General features: G+C 40.7%; 1 protein-coding gene across 1 annotated transcript in view; it reads left to right on the forward strand.

Annotated features, from left to right (window-relative positions):
- The window catches only part of LOC143961992 (uncharacterized), a 43,835-nt gene that overhangs the window by 2,992 nt on the left and 18,004 nt on the right, over nt 1-22,839 (forward strand). Inside the window, exons 2-9 of the mRNA XM_077471335.1 lie at nt 5,838-6,028; nt 6,872-7,009; nt 7,804-8,358; nt 8,443-8,598; nt 11,363-11,713; nt 13,632-13,885; nt 15,090-15,252; nt 22,500-22,823. Coding sequence (XP_077327461.1) covers nt 5,838-6,028; nt 6,872-7,009; nt 7,804-8,358; nt 8,443-8,598; nt 11,363-11,713; nt 13,632-13,885; nt 15,090-15,252; nt 22,500-22,823 — 2,132 coding nt within the window. The remainder of the gene's footprint in view (nt 1-5,837; nt 6,029-6,871; nt 7,010-7,803; nt 8,359-8,442; nt 8,599-11,362; nt 11,714-13,631; nt 13,886-15,089; nt 15,253-22,499; nt 22,824-22,839) is intronic.

Raw genomic sequence — 22,839 nt, forward strand, 5'->3', positions numbered from 1 at the left:
GTGAAGAGGAAGTCACCCATATGTCCGATTCTGGCTCAGAATACAAACCAGTAGACAGCACCCTGACAGATAGCTCAGATGACCGAGTAGTGGTCCCTGCCAAGGTCAGGCATACCCAACCCCATTCTTCTGCTGTTGTTGAGGTGTGAGTACATCCTGGTTGTAGATCCAGCATTGCAGTAACACTTGGTGATGTGGCGAGTCCCATAAGTGCACTGTTTTTCACAGAAGATCTCTATAGATCTGTTGTGGACCAAAGCAATTTGTATGCTGGTCAATTCTTCGCCGCTAATGCCCAGGTGGCCCTTGCCAGAGATTGGAGACCTATTATGGTCTCTGAATTTAAGACCTTCCTAGGCCTATCCCTCCTCATGGGCATAGTTTAAAAAGTGAGTTGCAGTCATATTGGTTCACTGACCCAATTCATCATATGCTCGTGTTCTCTGCCTGCATGACCAGGACATGATACAAGCAGATCTTGCAGTTAATGCATTTCAATGACAATGAACTCTGTCATCCTCGGGGTGACCCTGGATACGATTGACTCCACAAAATTCAGCCCCTTGTAAACCACTTCCACCAACAGTTTTCAAACTTGTTTACTCCCAATCAAGTTGTCTGCATTGATGAGTCCCTGATTAAGTTTTCTGGCTGCTTGTCTATCAAACAGTATCTTTCCAGCAAGCGTGCCAGATATGGTGTCAAGAATCATAAGCTCTGTGACATGGCAACAGGCTATACATATAGTTTTATGGTTTACGAGGGAAGAGATAGTTACGTAGAGCCAGAGAACTGCCCAGACTACATAGGGAGCACTGGTAGGATTGTGTGGGACTTGATGTCACCCTTATTTAGAAACTTGTACATGGACAATTATTACACAAGCAAGACACTTTTTAGTCACCTTTTTGATTGTGGAATTGGCGCATATGGGACCGTGTGATCTAATCACTGGGGCTTCCACCAACGGCTTGTAGAATCCGGACTTAGACAGGGGGAGAGAGCCTGCATGAAATTTAATAATTTGTTAGCAGTGAAGTGGAGGGATATACGGAATCTTTTCGTTCTGTCCTCCCTTCACACAGATACGACTGTCCAAATTCCTACGGCGACTGGTGTTGTCGAGAAACCCCTCTCTGTCCACGAATACAACCTTAACATGGGAGGGGTGGACCTCAATGACCAGTTGTTGGCGCCGTACCTAATTGCCCGTAAGGCCAGGCGCTGGTACAAAAAAGTTTCTGTATATTTATTCCAATTGGCTCTGCTGAATGCTTATGTGCTATACAAAGCTCCAGGATGAACTGGATCCTTCCTTAAATTTCAGGAAAAGATCATCATATGTCCTCCCTGGTACCCCTACCCAAAGAAGATGTTGTGTCTGCAGAAAATGCGGATTTAGGCGTGACACCCGCTTTTATTGCTCCTCCTGTCCTGACCAACCTGGTCTCTGCATCTGTGACTGTTTCAATTGCTACCACACACTAGTGGAGTATTAGCGTAGGGTACAGCATTGCACAGTCCTAGGGCACACATACACAGGGTCTCGAAAGATGAGATGACGTTTACAGTTTATATAAAACTGCAAAAAAAAAACCCACACAAAAGCACAAAAAAATTAAAAAGTCTAAAATAGTTGTGGTTTTATTTTTCTTCTCTCTCAATTGTTCTCTCTCTTATGTTCGCTCTCTATTGTCCGCTCTATTGTTCGCTATCTATTGTTCTATATGTATTGTTCTCTCTCTCTATTGTTACTGTATTTTAGAACGGTAATGTTTTATTTTTACTATGTTTTATTGTATTTGATTTGCAGGTATGGTATTTCTTACTGTTATACTGTAATGTTACTTTGTTTTATTGTTAACCATCATTTGCTTAGCTTACACCATTAAGCTGCAGCATGGGCTTATTTATTCTGACAGCAGCGTTTGCTCCCAAGATACATAAAGCTGCGACTCCAGTGCTGTAGGAGGTGATTTCACCACCACAGTTTAAAAAAAGAGCATATATGCTGAAGCATAGGGGCAGGGGTGGAGGAGCGATTTGCTCCTAACATTAGGGATGGATTGGCCCCATGCTTTGGCATTTATTTTTTAGGCACAGATTGTGTTAAAAAAACGAATTGTTTTATTAAGTTAATGGTTTATCATTACCATTGTTTGCTTTTCAGGTACGCCATTCAGCTGCAACACTGATTTATTTATCTTGACAGCAACAGCGTTTGCTCTCATGATACGTAAATCAGCGTCTCCAGTGCTGTAGGAGGTGATTTCCCCACCACAGTTGAAAAAAAAATGTTGGTGCATTTATGCCCAGCATTAGAAGTAGGTGGATGAAGGGTGGTATTCTAATGGTGGGCGTACCCACCGATCAATCTCTTTTTTTGTTCATCCCACAGAGTGCATGAAAGAAAGAACATTACAATATATGCCCAACAAGGACCAGCAATGTACTGATATATTTCTGGACTTTGAGTGGTTATACCAGAATGATGCCTGCAGGTTTAGGTATTGCCTTGGTATCATTCTTTTCAGCCAGTGGCCGGCTTTCATGTAAAAGCAATCCTAGTGGCTAATTATCCTCTAGACTTCTTTTACAAGCAGTGCGAGGGAATGCGCCTCCCACTGTATTCCATGTTTTTTTGGGGCTCTCTTGTTCCAACAGGGAACTCGAGAATGCAGCTCCGCCAGCTGACCATAGAGCTGATCGGAGACAAGAATGGCTCCAATCATCTCTATGGCTTAAGAAACCGGAAGCTACGAGCATTTCATGACAGGTTTTGCCGAATATAAACAGCGCCATTGGGAAATTGGTAAAGCATTTTATCACAACGATCTTGGTGTGGTCAGATGCTTTGAGGGCAGAGGAGAGATCTAGGGTCTAATAGACCCCGATTTTTTCAAAAAAAGTGTACCTGTCACTACCTATTGCTATCATAGGGGATATTTATATTCCCTCTGATAACAATGAAAAATATAAAAAAAAATGAAAGGAACAGTTAAAAAAAAAAAAAAAGCAAAAAAAAAAGAGAAAACACCCCTGTCACCCCGTGCTCACTCACAAAGGCGAACGCAAGTGTCGGTCTGGTATCATATGTAAATAGCAATTTTGTCACCACTGCACGTCACCACTGCAATCACTTGTGACAAAAAAATAAAATATTCAATGGGCTCAACATACCTCTCAACAATTTCCTGGGGGTGTCTACTTTCCAAAATGGGGTCATTTAGGGGGTGGGGTGTACTGCCCTGCCATTTTATCTCAAGAAATGAGATAGGTAGTCATAAACTAAAAGCTGTGTGGCCGAATACATTTTGGCCCAAATTTAAGACTAAAATTACGTTTATTTTTTTTTTTTCTACAACATAAATTAGAAAATATCCTTTTTTTTTTCAATATTTTCAGTCTTTTTCTGTTAATATCGCAAAAAATAAAAATTGCAGAGGCAATCAGATACCATCAAAAGAAAGTTCTATTTGTTGGGGAAAAAAGGACGCAAATTTAGTTTGGGTACAGCATTGCATGACTTTGCAATTACCAGTTAAAGCAGAGCAATGAAAAATTGTAAAAAGTGCTCTGGTCATTGAGCAGCCAAACCTTCTGGGGCTGAAGTGGTTAAAGCAGGGTTAGGTTATAAAAAAAATATCCCAAGGTTTGAACATCTTATGGAGCACTGTTTAATCCATCATCTGAAAATGTAAAGAGTATTGCACAACTGCAAACCTACCAAGACAAGGCCATCCATAAACTGACAGGCTGAGCAAGGAGATCATTAATCAGAGAAGCAGCCAAGAGGCCCATGGTAACTCTGTAGGAGCTGCAAAAATCCACAGCTCAGGTGGGAGAATCTGTCCACTGGACAACTATTAGTTGTGCACTCCACAAATCTGGTCTTTATAGAATAGTGGCAAGAAGAAAGCCATTGCTGAATGATAGCCATAAGAAGTCCTGTTTGCAGTTTGCAAAAAGCCATGTGAGGGACACTGCAAACATGTGAAAGAAAGTGCTCTGGTCAGATGAGACCAAAATTTTACTTTTTGGTCTAAAAGCAAAATGCTATGTGTGGCGGACAGCTAACACTGCACATCACCCTAAACATTCCATCCCCACAGTTATACATGGTGGTGGCAGCATCATGTTGTGGGGAGCCTTTTCTTCAGCAGAGACAGGGAAGCTGGTCAGAGTTGATGGAAAGATGGCAGGGGCAAAATACAGGGCAATCATAGAAGAAAACCTGTTAAGCCGCGTACACACGGGCGGACTGTCTGGCCAACTAAGTCCGTCAGACAATCCGACGGACAGTCCGTCCTACTTTTGAATGAACGGACTTGACCACACACGATGAACAGACAGTCCATTGAAAGCTTGCGCAATGACGTGTACAGCACGTACGACGGGACTAGAAATAGGACGTCCAATACTCAGCAATGCAACCTTCGGCCGTGTAAATCCTTTCTGAGCATGCGCCATACTTAGTCCGTCCAACTAGCCTACTCACAAGCGGACTGTCCACTGAAACCAAAGTTGGACGGACTGTATTACGGAAATTCCGAAAGACTTAGTCCGCCAGACTGTCCGCTGAAAAAGTCAGCTGAAGCCCACACACGAGCGGACTGTCCGCTGAAATGTGTTTCAGCGGACTAAGTTGGACAGACAGTCCGCCCGTGTGTACGCGGCTTTAGAGTCTGCAAAAGACTTGAAACTGGGGTGGAGGTTCACCTTCCAGCAGGACAACAGCCCTCAACATACAGCCAGAGCTACAATGGAATGATTTAGATCAAGCATATTCATGTGTTAGAATGGCCCATTCAAAGTCCAGACCTAAATCCAATTGAGAATCTGTGGTAAGACTTGAAAATTGCTGTTCACAGATGCTCCCCATCCAATCTGACAGAGCTTGAGCTATTTTACAAAGAAGAATGGGAAAACATTTCACTCTCTAGATGTGCATTGCTGGTAGAGATATACCCCAAAAGACTTGCAGCTGTATTTGCAGCGAAAGGTGATTCTACAAAGTATTGACTCAGGGGGACTGAATACAAATGCACACCACACTTTTCAGATATTTATTTGTAAAAAAAAAAATTGAAAATAATTTATCATTTTCCTTCCACTTCACAATTATGTGGCACTTTGTCTTGTTCTATCACATAAAATCCCAATAAAATACATTTACATTTATGGCTAAAACATGACAAAATGTGGAAAATGTAAAGGGGTATGAATACTTTTTCAAGGCACTGTATCACTACCATACCACACCTATGGCATTTACAGAATTGATGTGGAACCCCCTCATAGATGTACCCGATATTCATCAACTAGATTCAATGTTTCACCTTCCCTCTTTCCCACTTTCCCGCTCTATGGTCGTTTTCCCTTTTCCTGCTACCCCACTTTCTATCTACAATGATTAGACCTCCCAGAATATATCTAAATATTTGTTGCACATTGTATATCTTAGGTTGGTTTAGCTATACCTACAATATTATGCTATATTAGACGCTTGGGCTTATCTGTACCTGGCTACTCGCACCCGTGCTGACGAAAGTGTGAGGTTGGGTGGGAGACTGGGTGCCTTTTTTGAATGCCTCATACCTACCTTTCATATCTGGATCAGATAAACCAACTTAGTTTGTACTGTTAGCAATGTGTAACCTCTCTGTGAAATGTATGGTCATACTTTATTGTGGACTTTGTTATTTTGTTTACCATTTGTAAAACTGAATAAAAATTGAATTATAATAAATAAATAATTAATAAGTTAACCACTTATAAAAAATAGTTTAAAACATTCACACCTTTTATCATGCTTACTCAGGGTTTTATTTTTCAAGTTTCAGGAAATAAAGTTGCACGAAATCCACTAAGAGACCTTTTTCTTCTTGCTATGACGGTGACAAAGACATGTCTGCAAGAGGATCGCGGAGTAGTGACATGGGGAGACTGTGCTGTAAGATTACTTGTACAAGTGCAGCTAAAGCAGGAACTGGAGCTAAGAGAACTTATTCAAGACTTGGTTAATGGGGTGAGATTCTTTTCAACATTTTTTTTTTAATTTATAGATGAATGTCAGGTATGGCTTGGACCAAGGTAACTATGTATATACCATACCTGACTGATGCCCCTGGAAACTGGAAATCATTGAAGTATACCCTGCTACTCCAGTGTGCCCCACTTGCTTCCAGGCTCAGTGCTGAGCAGCTAGCCTTCTTCATTCTAAAGAAAGGAGGTTGGCCACTCAGCATGGGCTCAATTCAGAGAATGCTTTTAATTAATGCAAAGACTTCTCTGATTGAACAAGGTGCAGAGGCAGGATGGTACTGTCATGCTTTCCCTTTCATCAAATCAGAGAACGTGTAGCATTTATTCTGAAATTGCAACACATTCTTTGAATGGTACCCATGCAGTGAGTGTAATGAAGTATTCAAAAAACAGAACAAGCCAACTGTTCGTGGTCTGTTTGCTGCCACTGGCTGTATTCTGTCATCCTTGTAATATACAATAATATTATATGTATGTAGTCTTCTAAATAGTTGGGACATTTCAGAGAGGAGGCTTACTGGACATTGTTGTGGACATAACAGTCTACAGGACTCCTAAGTGCTAGTGAACTGAATGTTGGACTGGGGTTTTAAAAACGTAAAAAGTAAAAAAAATTTAATAAATTGAATTCAAGCAAGTGAGATGCAGAATGCATGTCTGGTACTATTGTGGTCAAGTGACTGACAGTGAGAGCATAACCAATAACAAATGAGCAACGAGGAAGATCTCTTTTCTGTAATAAAGAACTATTTCCCCATTCAATTTTAATATAATGTGGTTATTGCACATTAATCTTTTTTTGGAAGTAATTCCAAAAATGTTACAGCTTGATAGTGACTTGAACATTGGTCATCAGACTATACCCAATGTAGTGGAAGAACGAGATCCTGTGTCGGACCTCATACGTCTACTGCAGCCTCTGACTCCTCAAGAGCATCTTGGTTTAAATCAACTTAATATTAAGGTAAGAGCTTGCTTTGTTCACATGTTTATATTTTCACATAACTAATATTTATGCCAAGTATAGAATGTGAAAGACACTGGTCTACTCTTCAGGATAGTTTTTCCGATGAATTCTTTATTGTTATTTATTGGTACCTGCTATCTGTCTGCTGTAAATCCTAAGACAAGAAGACTGCTGTGACAAACAAGCCCTTTCAGTGCCATTAACAAGAGTGCTGGAGACCTCCTTCAAATTTCTAGAATTGAGGAGGATCCAAGGAGCCATGACAGGAGAAAAAAAAGTCATTTTAAACCTCTTTTTTTAAAAATCCCACATCTGGAGTACATGATATCTCATTTCGAGAGATAGCATAGTTCATCCATACTCTGTCCCAGAGTGAAACATGTACATTGTAAATGGCACACAATGATCACCATGTCATAATATAAAAAAAGTGCATGCACACCTTATCCCAGGCTAAGGCACAAGTGTGAAAGTGGTGATTGCTGGGCTCCATGGGACCCTGCATGGGAGTATAGCCACACTCATGATTGAACTGGAAAAAGAGCAGCTTGTACGGCATAATGCAAAGAACTGACAGTGCAGACAGAAAGCAATGAACAAACATTGTAAGCCCTGTAATGTTCGTCTATACTGTATATCACATTAAGTGCTTAATAACACTTCCTTTTGTATTTTCTGATATTTATATTTTATTAGCAAGGGACAATAACGTAATACTGATATTGATGATAATTATGATGATAATAGCAATGATAATCTAGTCATAGGGTAACATGCTATGCTTTTTCTAGCTTGTCTCTGACAAAGAAAATCCCATTATAGCGAAGGACCCATGTATGGAGGAGCAGTACATAAGACAAACACATGATATAACAGAAGCTGAAACATTTAATGAAATTCAAACTGGCAACAAGTCACCTCTAGCATTCCTGGATTCTACAAATGAAAACATAACTGATAAAATTAATGAAGATAGTAGAAGAGAGCAGAATGAATTTCAGGAAATAAGAACTGATGGATGGACTGATCCAAAAAAGACACAGGCACAAGTAGAAAAGGCCTGTTATCATGGACAAAACAACAGAGACTATAGAAACACAGTTACAGATTCCTCATCACAAACCGAATTTAGGGATGAAAACACAAAAAGTTTAGAACATGTACAAGATACAAACCTCCCAGAAAACCATGTATGCAAGAGAAAAGAAATGAAGTCAGAAAAAAATATGGTACATGGAAATGATGCCGTGGAGATACTATCCAGAGTACCTGGAAAAGACATTCATCAAATGAGAAAGAATGAAAAATACGGGAAGGATGAGAAGAACAGGCATGTACACGAACAGGTGAGCTATGCTAGTATATATTGGAAACGTAGTAAATGATTTACTTACTGTATATATAATAAGTCAATGTGATCCCTCTTTTAGGTTCCCCAAAATCAATTAGCTACTTCTGTGCTGGATGCCACAGAAGGTCTGATAGCTGGTCTAATGACACTAAAAGTGAGAGTGGAACAAGTATATATGATGAGAGAGGCTGAGGGAAATCCCTTTCAGAAACCACCAAACAACATCATCAAAGAAGTAAGTGTTTAATACTTGACAGGTACATAGATAGATATATCATGAGGTCAAATTGAGGTGGTGACATAGGTCCATACATCATGGATAAACAGCGACATATACAGTATCTCACAAAAGTACACCACTCACATTTTTATAAATATTTTATTATATCTTTTCATGTCACAACACTGAAGAAATTACACTTTGCTACAATGTAAAGTAGTGAGTGTACAACAATGTACAGGCATACTCCACTTTTAAGTACGCAATGGGGTTTATTTACTAAAGCTGGAAAGTGCAAAATCAGGCTCACTTCTGCAGTAAATAAACCCCATTGTGTACTTAAAAGTGGGGTATGCTTGTAAATTTGCTGTCCCCTCAAAATAACTCAACACACAGCCATTCATGTTGAAACTACTGGTAAAAAAAGTGAGTACACCCCTAAGTTAAAATTCCCAAATTGGCCCCAAAGTGTCAATATTTTGTGTGGCCACCATTATTTTCCAGCACTGCCTTAAACTTCTTGGGCATGGAGTTCACCAGAGCTTCACAGGTTGCCACTGGAGTCCTCTTCCACTCCTCCATGACGACATCATGGAGCTGGTGGATGTTAGAGACCTTGCGCATCTCCACCTTCTGTTTGAGGATGGCTCACAGATGCTCAATCGGGTTTAGGTCTGGAGACATGCTTGGTCAGTCCATCACCTTTACCCTCAGCTTCTTTAGCAAGGCAGTGGTCATCTTGGAGGTGTGTTTGGGGGTCATTATCATGTTGGAATACTGCCCTGCGGCAGTGGGATCATGCTCGGCTTCAGTATATCACAGTACATGCTGGCATTCATGGTTCCCTCAATGAACTTTAGCTCCCCAGAGTCGGCAGCACTTATGACAGCCCCAGACCATGACACTCCCACCACCATGCTTGACTGTAGGCAAGATACACTTGTCTTTGTACTTTTCTCCTGGTTAATGCCACACACGCTTGACACCATCCGTACCAAATATGTTTATTTTATGGTTCCAGTAATCCATGTCCTTAGCCTGCTTAACTGTTTGCGGGCTTTCTTGTGCATCATCTTTAGAAGAGGCTTCCTTCTGGGACGACAGCCGCACAGACAAATTTGATGCAGTGTGCTGCTCATGGTCTTAGCACTGACAGGCTGACCCCCCACCCCTTCATCCTCTGCAACAATGCGGGCAGCACTCATACGTCTATTTCCCAAAGACAACCTCTGGATATGACACTGAGCACGTGCACTCAACTTCTTTGGTCGACCATGACAAAGCCTGTTCTGAATGGAACCTGTTCTGTTAAACTGCTGTATGGTCTTGGCCAGCATGCTGCAGCTCAGTTTCAGGGTCTTGACAATCATCTTATAGCTTAGGCCATCTTTATGTAGAGCAACAATTCTTTCTTTCAGATCCTTAGAGAGTTCTTTGCCATGAAATGCCATGTTGAACTTCCAGTGACCAGTATGATAGAGTGAGAGCGATAACACCAAATTTAACACACCTGCTCCCCATTCATACCTGAGACCTTGTAAAACTAACGAGTCACATGACACTGGAGAGGGAAAATGGCTAATTAGGCCCAATTTGGACATTTTCACTTAGGGGTGTACTCACTTTTGTTGCCAACGGTTTAGACATTAATGGCTGTGTGTTGAGTTATTTTGAGGAGACAGCAAATTTACACTGTTATACAAGCTGTACACTCACTACTTTACATTGTAGCAAAGTGTAATTTCTTCAGTTTTGTCACATGATAAGATATAATAAAATATTTACAAAAATGTGAGGGCTGTGCTTTGTGAGATACTGTATGTATCCATGTGCACCTAAGTATGATTGTTTCAGAGACTTTAAAGTGGTTGTAAACCCATCTGGAAAAAAAAAAAAGCAACCTGCAAGGCAAAGGCATAATGAGCTAGTATGCATAGCATACAAGCTCATTATGAATAACTTGCCTGAGAACAAAGCCCCCAAAGCGGTCCTCCGTCTTCATGTCTGCCGCTGCCATGGATCCCGGAGTGACTTCCGGGTCTCGCTGCTCCGGCGATGTGATTCGCTGGAACAGCGATGACATCACTCCTGCGCATGCGCACGGGAGCCGGCACTCGTGGCATATCGCCGCGGTCTGCGGCCTGCCCAGTGCGCCTGTGTGCCGCTGTCTACGGCTCATGCGCCGTAGACAGCGTGGCTGTCTTTTTGTAAATATCTCCTAAACCGTATAGGTTTAGGAGATATTTTTTGGACCTACAGGTAAGCCTTAATCTAGGCTTACCTGTAGGTCAAAGTGGTTTGTAAGGGTTTACAACCACTTTAAAGGCTGTAAATACTGGAAGTAATACATCAATACAACATGCACCAATATAATATTGGGGTTGATTTACTAAAACTGGAGAGAGCATAATCTGGTGCAGCTGTGCATGGTAGCCAATAAGCTTCCAACTTCAGCTTGTTAAATTAAATCCAAGTAGCTCAAAACAACTTTATTGAGCCAGCAGAAATGATAAAACCCTACCCAAGGCTCTCTGTTGCACCCCACGCCCTACTGGGGATTAATTATAAATCTCTAAGATTAAATCCCAGCAGGAGCTAAAAATCCATCAGGGGAGGTGTGGGCGAATTGCCCTCATATCTGATGGAACAAAATTTTTGTTTTTGAGCTACTTGGATCAGCAGTGATTGGCGTCACAGTTGTATTAATAAAATGTGTTATTACACCTAAGAAAAACTGGCATATTTAAGCTTTTTATAAATGTGATATGTTTTTTTCAAGATCCCGCTGAATGCACAAGTCAGTGACTCACAAAACAAAACACCAGTGGAAAAAAATACGATACCTAAAGCCATGGAAGAATATGAAACTTCCTCTTATGAAAAAGAAACTCAACCCAAGCCTTGTAAAAATATTTATTGCAACAATGAAGGTGAGGGGACCCAAACAGAAGGCTATGAAAGCCACCCTGACTCAGTGGAACACAGGGAACTTGGGACAATCCAAGGAAAACAAAAAGCTAAGGAGCAGAGAAAATCAGAGTTAATAAGTTTGTCATGTGGTGCAGAAACAAACCAAATCAATGACTCAAGTATGGAATCAAATGCTAACATGCATGGACCATCGGCAGAAGTGAGTGACCACATTATAAACAAACCGAAATGCATATATGTCTTCAGTTTCTATAATAGCAAAGCTGTACGTATTAATGGAAATATCATTAGTAATTTGAAACACAATGCTATGAAATATGAAAGGTAGATTAGTGGATAGCAATGGGATGTTGCAGCCCTGGAATTTTTTACTCTTATTATCGCAATCTATATATGGATTGTGTATGTTCTTCCTGTGTTTGTGTGGATTGTCATTGCACACTCTGGTTTATTTCTATAACTCAAAAACCTATTATTATAGTTTTAAGATTCCAAACAAACTTGGTCATAATGTGTAAATGCAGTTGTATGACTGTGGTATGGCCGGTTCTGTCCTCACAGGTGTATCCTCTCTCTCGGCAGATAATCAGACCTCTATACACAAAACAGCTGATTTACATAAGGTAGTTAAGAATCTTCAGTCATAAAAATAAGCATGGGTCTCCAAACTTTCTAAACAAAGGACCAATTTACTGTCATTCAGTTGATAGGGGGCCATATTGTGGCCAGTGGGAGTAGAATATGCCCCATCATCAGTAAGAGTGGACAATGTCCCAGGCTTGGTGGTCAGTTGGTGTAAAAAGATTACATAGGGACCAACATCTGTATTAATGGGAGGAATATTGCCCCATCGTTGGTGTCTGTAGGAGGAATAGTGCCCAATCGTTTATATAAGCGGGATGAATTATAGCCCATTTTTGGTGTTAGTGGAAGGAATAATGCCCCTTCGTTGGTGCCAGTGTGAGGAATGGTACCTTATTATTGGTGTCAATGGAAGGAATACTTCAGTGGTAAAACAGTGTCCTAAGAGCCAGATAAAAACAAGCAAAGAGCCACATTCGGAACATTGGCTGCAGTATGAAGAAGAGGGAACTAAGTGTATATTCTATTCAATTATCCAATCATGTCACTTCAATTATTCAATCATGTGGAAAGCAAATTCCTGTTTCCAGTCATGTGCAGAAAAGATAAACAGTAATCTGCTTTTCAAATAATTGGATAACTGAATTAAATATTCACACAATTTATTGAGTAAAGATTGATAGCTTTAGTAAATCAGCCTTACTTACTCCGAATCAGCAAAAAGGTTTAATAATTATGGTCGTATGCATGCCTTTTCTGTATAATGTTAACAAACAAGATTTTATTTTTGGAGAAACATTTATTAATAGGTACAGTTTTAATAGCAAAAAATATTTTAAAAAAATAGTATGTGTCTAAATGAAACCTTTGAAAAAGCTGTTTGCATTGCTATATATATCTATTCATTTTGGAGATTATTGAGGTATAGGAATTCATCTTACCTGAGAAGAATAAAAAACTATTAATAATGAATGGGACATCCAATACCAGCAACTGCTTTGCTCCTCAAACTATAATAATACATATTTATTGATAATAAAGTTACTTCTATATTATGTTGTCTGTAAAACAGAGTATTTGTTGTATTGTTTATATCAGAGGTCTCCAGACTTTTAAAACAAAGGACCAGTTTACTGCTCTTCAGACTTTAGAGGGGTTGGATTGTGGCCAGAAAGGGTAGAAAATGTCCTTGGCCCAGCATCAGGGAGAATAAACATGGCCTCAGGGCTGATGGTTAATAGGAGGAGGAATAGTGCTCCATTGGTATCAGTGGGAGGAATAGTACCCCATTATTGGTGTAAATGGTGAGGACAAGTGCCTTATCGTTGGTATCAGTGGGAGGAATAGTACCCCATTATTGGTGTAAATGGGAGGAATAGTGCCTCATCATTGATATTAGTGTGAGTAATAGTGCCCCATCATTAGTGTCAGTGGCAGGAATTATGCCCCACTGTTGGTGTCAGAGTAATAAACCACATAAATCATCCACAGTTTGGAGACCGCTGGTTTATATGATACATTCTTCTTGCTCACAGATTTCATCCGAACAAGTCGCATCTGCTGTTATGGAAGCTGCAGATAATCTCATTGGAAGCCTGAAAACTCTTAAAGAAGAAATTAGCAGAGCCTCTCAGTCCCAGATCACAAAACAGATGGGAGAAACATCTACAGTAGATGGATACAAATATCTAGAAGATACCCCAGACAATACTAGGATAGAAATGCCTCCATCATTAAAACAAGTGGAATACAAATCAATATCAGAAGACAAAAAGATGAATAAGAAAAGGTACTAAAGCTTAGAAACAAGATGTTACAAGATCTTGTAATACCTAAAAAAAGAGAATATTGTGGTTGAGATTATGATAAAATTGGACTAAATTTGTTTTATTTGCATTTGTAATTTAATTAAAGTGGTACAAACAAGGCTACCCTTTGGATAAAAAGTGTCCTGTGCAAAAATAGTGTCATGCTATCCCCTCACATGTACCCTTATTTCCAGAGACATAGAAGGAAGAACATGCTCTATGCATTGCTTACCCCTTCTACATACTTGTCTAACCTCATCTACCTATCCTTTGCTCAGCTGTAAAGTACTATTTATACATTCATGCTGTCATGGAAGTTTGTTAAAGCTGAACTCCCAGCAAACAGCTATCTTTTGCTGTTCAAATACATTAAAAAATATGTACTTTAATAGCATACAGTAAGTACTACACCCTGTAATAACAGTGTACCTGTTCTTAAAATATTAAAGTGGTTATCTGTATACCTCTCCACATGTCCATGTGCATTTATGTTCAACCGTCAATGTTTGACTAGTCAAATATCCCATTGTAACTGTATTATGAGGCCTACCCAATAAACTTCAGATAATCCACAACAATCTAAGCTTCATGTTTTAGATAATTATTTTCCAGTCTTCTGTGTTCTTGTTTTCACAAAGCAACATCATATCCAATAGGCAATCTTGTCCTGGAAAATGTCAGTTGGAATATAAGAATTTCAGTGGTTATGGAAAAACAGAGACAGTTCATAGAAGAAGTGCTGATCAATGTACGGAGTGCAGAATGAACTAAAAATCCCTTATAACTTAAAGCAGAACTAAAGTCCAAAATACTCACCTCTGCTCCAAGGCCAGTGAGGACCAGCAACAGCAACCTCTAACCAGCTTCTTCCAGATGCTGGCTCTGCGGTCAGAACTCCCACTCATGCATAGGAGTTCAGTCATTCAGTCTCTTAAGCCCCGTGCACACTATCAGATTTTCTGCTGATTTTTTCCTTCAGATTTACCAAAAACCATATAATATGAGGTCAAACCTTAGGAGTTTCAAATGAGTTTCATATGAAAGCCATATTGCAGCACATAGGTGATCCCAGGATGGAAGGATTACTATAGTAGCCCCCAGATGAATACACAGAAGCCCTTTAAAGCATAGTTGTGTTTTGTACTTGAGCAAATGACTTCTAGTGTGTTTCTGTTGTTATTCTAGTCTGGAGGATGAAGCTGTTCAGACTTATGAAGATGACTCCCCTCATGTTCCTGAGCCGTTGATCAGAGAAGTCTCATGGGAAGTACACCCAGAATGCTCTCAGGGTTGCAGCCATGCCAAGCTTTGGGATTCAGAACCTGACAGTGAACATATTACAATAAAGGTGAATGTCAGGTTGTGTAATAGTGAGTAAAGTTATGGGATTGTTACACTGCTGAAAAAATTTAGTCCAGTTTGGGAAAACCTATTTGCCAACATACACTTATTTCTAGATTGTACAGTATGTATTTACCACAGAGTATCAAAATGGAGCGCCAAGTAATGATTTTTACTCTTTACTCTTACTCTTAAGGCATCAGCATACCTAGACATTTTGGTCAATTTCATGCTCCCAACTTTGTGGGAACAGTTTGGGGATGGCCCCTTCTATGAAAGCAAATGCTTGCCATAGATGAGCAGATGTCTCACTCAGTATGCTGAGAAGTAAGACATCAGCTTGTTCCACTTCACCCTCTGATTTGACTGAGGGGGGAATAGAGGGCATATGGGGTGACAATACCATCTTATTCCTCCAAAGAGATGGAAATGAATGGCTCCAACTAGATAGGAATCTGTAAATATAGTAATAGGCATTCCGAAGCTCTTATTATGGCCCCCTTAGATGAACCCAATATATTCTGATTCTGGGCTGATTTTTGCAGCCAGTTCTTGAATCAGAACAAGTCACGTAGATTATTATTTTTTCTTTTATTTAACCAAATTGCTGCAATCTGATTTGGCATCCCAGAGTGACCAACGTACTTTCAATCCATTGATCCCTGAAAGGAATAGCAGTGGTGGTGTCTGCCTTAGTGTTTTTAAACTATAGTGCTATATGATTGTTTATTACATCGGTTCCAGAGTTGACATGGACCCATTGACTAGTGGGTGTTGAGACGGGACCACTAGCTGGAGCTTGCACAGTATATTCTGGAGCCTCTAGCTTGCCCTGCAGCCAGTGTGCTGTCTGTAAAGACCTTCAGTGCAGCAGGAGATTTTATTACAGAGAGACAAATCTGCCTGTCCTATGACACTGGGGACTGGCTAACTTTCATAAAAAAAAAACTAGTCTTGGATTACCAATGACTACAATATCTCTGCTACTGATGCTACAGACTAAACATTTAGGTGATACCTGGTTAAAAAAAAATTATACTTACCACCTCCACTGGTATATTCTGGTGCTCTAGCACTGTAAAGGTTTTTTTTGTGGCTACAGTCTATCAAAATACACTCTAATACTTTTGGAACTTAACATTGACCATGCTGCAAAGGACAGGTTCTGGGAAGGTGGCATTCTTTTAACTGCATCAGTGACTCATCATTCAGGATGCGTTCAGCACTTTGGCACCTTTTAAAGAGGCTAAAAATAGTGAGCCATGGAGATGCTGCGATTAGTGATAGAACTCCTCTATATTCTATATTTCAAGAATATATGGAACTATGCATATGACAGAAGTCTAGGGAATAGGAGGTTGTGATTTTGAAGTATTTTTTTTCCAGACAAAAAGAAGCTCACAAACTATGTTATTAAACTGTTGTGCCACTGACAAACTTGTTCAAAGTTGAGAGCCACCCCCCCTCCCCATATTGATGTCCAGTGGGAGAAGGACCCCCCTACATTTGTAGTCACTGGGAAAAGGGTCCACTTATATTGGTGTCCATGGGAAAAGACCCCTATTATATTGATGTCAGTAGGAGAAGGGTTGAAGGGCCATCTTATATCGGTGTCAGTGGGAAAAGTTACCCCTTGCATTGGTGTTAATACAATGGACCCCCTACAATGGTGTAGGTGTAGTGCCCCCTTACATTTATTGCATAAAAAATCAGGTAAAAAAAAAAAACACAGCAGCACCAGACCAAATGGTGAAAGAATTCAAATTGCTTTAAAGACTTTGTGATATGAACAAAAAAAAAACGTTTTGGAGGCCAGCACACTCCCCCCCATAATAAAGATACAAAATAAATCTAAAAAGGATGTATCCATATACAGTACACAGGGTCAGGGACAGGGGAACGGGATGGGTGGGCAGGAAGGGTGGCTGCTTTGGGTGTCGTGGTACCATGTGAGGGGAGGGGCACCTTGACCCGAGTTCCTGACACTGCAAGCTGATAGGAGTAGTGACAGCAGCATCTGACTACTCTTATCAGCTTTGTGCTGGAAGCGATATACTCTGAAGTGGAGGAGAATGCTGAGAGAAGTTGTGGGCTGTGCTCTCTCCCCCTCCATCTCCTCCTCCCTGCCACCACAGCACTATTTGATCAGGACTGTTGGATCTACACTGTGCATTGTTTACTTAACATTCCCCTAGCTCCTCACTCCTGTCCCAGCAGCAAAGAAAGTGGCTAGGCGGCAGGTAAGTAAACACTCCACACTGCACTGTCCCGATCTAATAGCCAGTGGTGTTCTGATCCGATCCCATGCCCCTGCTGCAGCAGTGGACATCTCTCCTGCTGTCTACCTCTTCAAATAAAAAGTAAATTATGTTAACTTGCATACAACTGAAAGAAAAGAAAAATACCAGTAAATAGCAACCTTGAATCTCTCACATTTGGCTGCCATGTGGCTGCCAAGGGGCCAAACATTTAGTCCTTCTTTTCAAACCAAATTTGAGATCAAAGCGCTATCTGTAATATATTACAGTTTGACAGACAAATTGATTTAGACTAAAATGATGAATGACACTTGTCTGGTGTAATGAGAAATCTTCCAGAGTTTGGCTGCAGAGCAGGTGCAGCATAGTGTACCCATGGTTTTCATGTATTGTATCTGTGGTTTCCCATAGACGTCTAGATTGTGAGTTTTTGGTGCATTTTCTGAAAGCACACCAAAAGTCCTGCATGCTGTATGTTTGGTGTGTTTTTTCAATCTAATAGAAGTCTATGGGAGACAGTGAGTAACCCACAGAAAAACCACACTGTGGCCAAATCACAGCACACAGGGCCACTGATAAGGCAGTACAATTGGTTCTGTTGTACTGAGCCCAGGCCTCATCAGCTAAACCGGGGGGCCGGGGCAGCTTTATTGTTTATTTCACCTAAGTGAGTAAATTGATTTTACTAGACCACACCCCGACTCCTACTTGCTTGCCAGGGCTTAAATTACATTTCCCTGGGCCCTATCACATCAACAGAGGGGGTCCAAGAGGTGGGAGCAGAGGAGGAACTTTTCTTTACATTTTTTGGGTGTAGGCGAATAAAGTCAGTCCTGCTGCACCTTGGAGGGTGGTGTAGGCAGGGGTCCCATGATTTCTAACAGGAGCCCTGACAGTGCAGCAGTGTGAAACTACCCTAATTCAGAAGTTCTGCTGGTTCCAAATATATAGCCAAAGATGTTCCACGTTGGTGGAAGGAGGGGAAATTATTTTTGCTGGGGGGGCAAAGTTCTGTGCTGGGAGGGAGGAAATTTCTGTTTGGGGGGAATTTTGCCTTCAAAAGGAAGGAGGAGAGAGAGATTTGTTCTAAGAGGGGACATGGGGGGGTGTGATGGGTGATTTTGGGGTTGTGTCAGGAGGGGTGATTTGAAAAAGGGGGGTCATGGGAGGCAGGCAAAACTCTTTATTATTTAATTTATGCAATCATTTTTTTTTATTAAATTTTTAATGCAGTATGGCTATTGCATTTAATTGTCTATTATAATGTTTTTTTAAGTTTATGTATTTTTTAATAATATAAAAAGTGCTGCTCTTAACTTCATATAGCTATATGTTGCAAAAGAAAACCGTCCAATGTGAAAAAAGTCCATCATAGGAAATAATGTGAAAAAGTCCACATAACTCCAATAAAGCGATGAAAATTTTCAAGTAGTGTTTCACCACTATGTGCCTCCACCAAACCCGAAATCACTTCTGCTTACCAGAGCATATTGACCCCTTATCATAGAGTGGCCAAAAGAGCCACAAATATAATGGGAGATTTACTAAAATGGGTGCACACAGACTCTGGTGCAGCTGTTCTTTGTAACCAATCAGTTTCTAGATTTTATTGTCAAAGCTTATTTGAACAAGGTTATAAGCTGATTGGTTACTATGCACAGGGCTGCACAAAATTTGGTGCTTACCAGTTTTAGTAAATATCAAATCTCTTCTATAGTGTTTCAACACTGTGCACCTCCACCACACCTTGGGTCACGTCTACTTACCAGAACATATTTACCCCCATTACAGAGTGGTCAAAAGAACTGCAAATATAGTGTTTCACCATCGTGCACCTGGTCAAAGAAGGCTCAAATACAGTCAAATCCATCTCGCAGGACCGCCGAGGCATTCCACTCTAATCCAGTACATAGGCCACCCTCCGGTACAACCATTAAAAGTACCTTTTATTTATTAAAAGCTTGTAAAGTAGACATGTCAAAAAAATACAAACATAATCACTTGTTGTGGCTAGTCCTGGGAGACGGACGGGCTGTTTGCAGATGCCAAAAACGCGATGACGTCACAAACCAAGGCTCCTTCCACTGCGATTTGCCATAAAATAGCATCTTCTGGGACATGGGAATTTGTGGGTAGGGGAGGGATAGGGAAAAAAAAAGCAGATGGAGGAAGAGAAAATAAAATGGAAGAAAAAAGGGGGAGGGGGAGAGGATAAAGGTAGGAGAAAAGGAGAGAGGGGAGAGGAAAAGGTGAAGGAAAGGGAGGAGGAGGAGAGGGAAAGTGGGAAACAGAAGGAAAAGGACTAGGAAGAAGAAATATTACAGAGTTTTGTTGAGAATAAGGTAGGGTATCACTCATATTAATGGGTGATATTCCATTTGAAGTTTAGACCCTTCAGGATCAGAGTGTCAAATTGAAAGATTTAATAGATCTCCCTTTGGCAAAAGAGGGAAAACCGGTCACTGCGACAGACAAGACAGTCTACTCTTTCAACAATCTGGACTTTTAAAGATTGTGTATTGGAGCCATGGAAGTGTCTAAAAAGTGTCTGGTTAGGTTAGGTGTTTTTATTGGTGTGTATATTGAAGACGTGATCCCTCATCCTGCAGCAGCTGATGATGTATTTATTCTCCACTACCACATGGAATATCTACCTCCATGACTAAGCCCCAAGGGCATGGCGAAACACGTCAAAAGTATAGCCTGGGGGAACCTAAATTGAGGCTGCTTTTACTACAGAGACTGTTGGCTTTTGCTTGATGTACAGCACCTGGGGTATTCTTTTTTTCACATTTGTATCCATTGAGCTAAGACAAGCGATCCCCTAACCTGCATCCTCAGGGGTAATCACTGGATTGGTGACTTGGAGTACCACCTGGGTTAACAGGCTGATTTATGTGCTTATATCACAAATCATTAAAGCAATTTGGACTTTTTCACTATTTTGTTTGGTGCACACCTTTTGTTTTTTATACCTTTAAAGTGACTGTATAGGCTAAAGGTTTTTTACCTTCATGCATAGCCCTTCTATTACTCATCTGAGCCCCCTCTCAATCCAGGGATGTGCACAAGAGCCTCAGTTGTCCCAGGACTACCTCTCCTTATTGACTGAGACAGCAGTGGGAGCCATTGACTAAGCTGGGAAGCAAGCATGCACCAATGCCCCTATAGCAAGCGGCTTGCTATTGGGGGCACTGGTCAAGGGTGAGGAGCCAGGAGTGCCAGTGGGGGACACGAGAAGAGGAGGATCGGGGCTGCTCTGTGCAAACCACTGCACAGAGCAGGTAAATATAATGTTTGTTTCAACAAAGTATACTTTTTTCTCCATTTTATAGAACAAATACATTTTGAAGTTCCAGCACCTCTTAAATATGTTTTTGGATCTTACATGTCATGCCCTTTCACACTAGTGTCAGTAAGAGAAGGTCCTTCTTACATGAGTACCCATTGAAAAAATTCCTCCTGTTGCTACTGTCGGTAGCAGAATAGCACCCAAACATTGGTGTTAGTGGGAAAAGGGCCCACCAAATTGTTATTTAGTGGGTACTTACATTAACCAGAGGAAACACTGATGGTAGTGCTAGCATCTCTTAGGCCCCTTTCACACTGGGGAGGTGCGGGCGTCGGCGGTAAAGCGCCGCTATTTTTAGCGGCGCTTTACCGTCGTTTTAGTGGCGGTCTGCGGGCGCTAGCGGGGTGGTTTTAACCCCCGCTAGTGGGCGAAAAGGGTTAAATCCACCCGCAAAGCGCCGCTTTGCCGGCGGTATTGCCGCGCTGTCCCATTGATTTCAATGGGTAGGAGCGGTTTAGGATTGGTGAATACACCGCTCCTTCACCCCTCCAAAGATGCGGCTAGCAGGACTTTTTTCACTGTCCTGCCAGCGCACCGCTCCAGTGTGAAAGCCCTCCGGCTTTCACACTGGAGTGAAAGGGGCCGGTTTTTTTCAGGCGCTACACAGGCGCTATTTTTAGCGCTGTAACGCCTGAATACCGCCCCAGTGTGAAAAGCAGCCTTAGTGATGTTGGCGTAGAAATTATAAGTTATAAGTGTACCATGCAGCAGAGGTCAATTGACTTATGAAGTAAGCCCAAAAGCCAGCTGGGATATTTTCACTCACTGATACCCTAGATAGTGCTCAGTCTCTGACATCCTGTGGCCCATTTACCACAGGAGAATCCCCACCAATTAATGTGACCCAGGACTCCAGAAGCCAGTGTTTCAGGAACAATTGAACACTAAAGAACTAGCATTTTTAGACTGGGTTAAGAAATGCCAGCCTCAATATTTTTCTCAGTATTGGTTGCCCTTTAATGAGACTATTTGCAGTACAATGTAAAGTTACTAATGGCCAGGAATTTAGCTTTCTTACTAAACTTTATATTTTTTTTTTACAAAATTTTGCTGGTTCCTCTAGCATGTGTTTTCCAAGCTCCTTTAACTCAGAAACAGACACCCTATACTTCTATCACCTGAGTGGAAAATCTCTGCAGGGTATAGAGGGCCTACATAACCTCAGAAATAGACTGTCTCTGATAGACACAAGCATGACACCCAGAGGCATGATGGGACTTGTAGTTTTTCAACAGCTGGAGGTCCGCTAATTGCATATCCCTGATCTATATAATCCTAATATATATATATATAGATAGATAGATAGATATAGATAGATAGATAGATAGATAGACACAGTATCTCTCTCTCTCTCTCTCTCTCTATATATATATATATATATATATATATATATATATATATATATATATCCTATATATATATATATATATATATATATATATATATATATATATATATATATATATATATAAGCTTATACATTAGCACATTGGAAGTCAAAATTGTGGTTCATTTTTTTTATAAATACGTATTATTATGTAGTCTCAGAGGGAACTGTTTAATAAATGTAATTGTTAAATGCTACAAAGTACTGCAGTGAATCTATGCTTCTGAGCATTGGTTTTGGCATTTGATTCTATTTAGAATGTAGATTCTGGGATCACGAAAACAGAAGAGACTACAGGAAATAAGACTGGTGACTTTCAATGTGGTGTTGAGAAAAAACAACTAGAAAGATTGTCAAGCGATCCCTTAACACAAAGTGACGACAGCACTAAAAATGAACACATTGCAATAAAAGATCAAAAGGCAGTAAGATATGGACTGGACCATGAAGAGGGTGACCACAAAAAACATGCCTTAGTCACAAGCACAGAGGAACCTACAGAATCTAGCAGCACTGTACATAAGGAACACGGAGAAGATAAATTTATGGCAGATTCATCTAAGTACGGTTGCACTGAACCGGTAAGATTAGCTATAA

Source organism: Lithobates pipiens, unplaced genomic scaffold (genome assembly GCF_037356315.1).
Source record: "Lithobates pipiens isolate NorthernLeopardFrog02 unplaced genomic scaffold, aLitPip1_a1.2 Scaffold_8, whole genome shotgun sequence".
Classification (NCBI taxonomy): domain Eukaryota; kingdom Metazoa; phylum Chordata; class Amphibia; order Anura; family Ranidae; genus Lithobates; species Lithobates pipiens.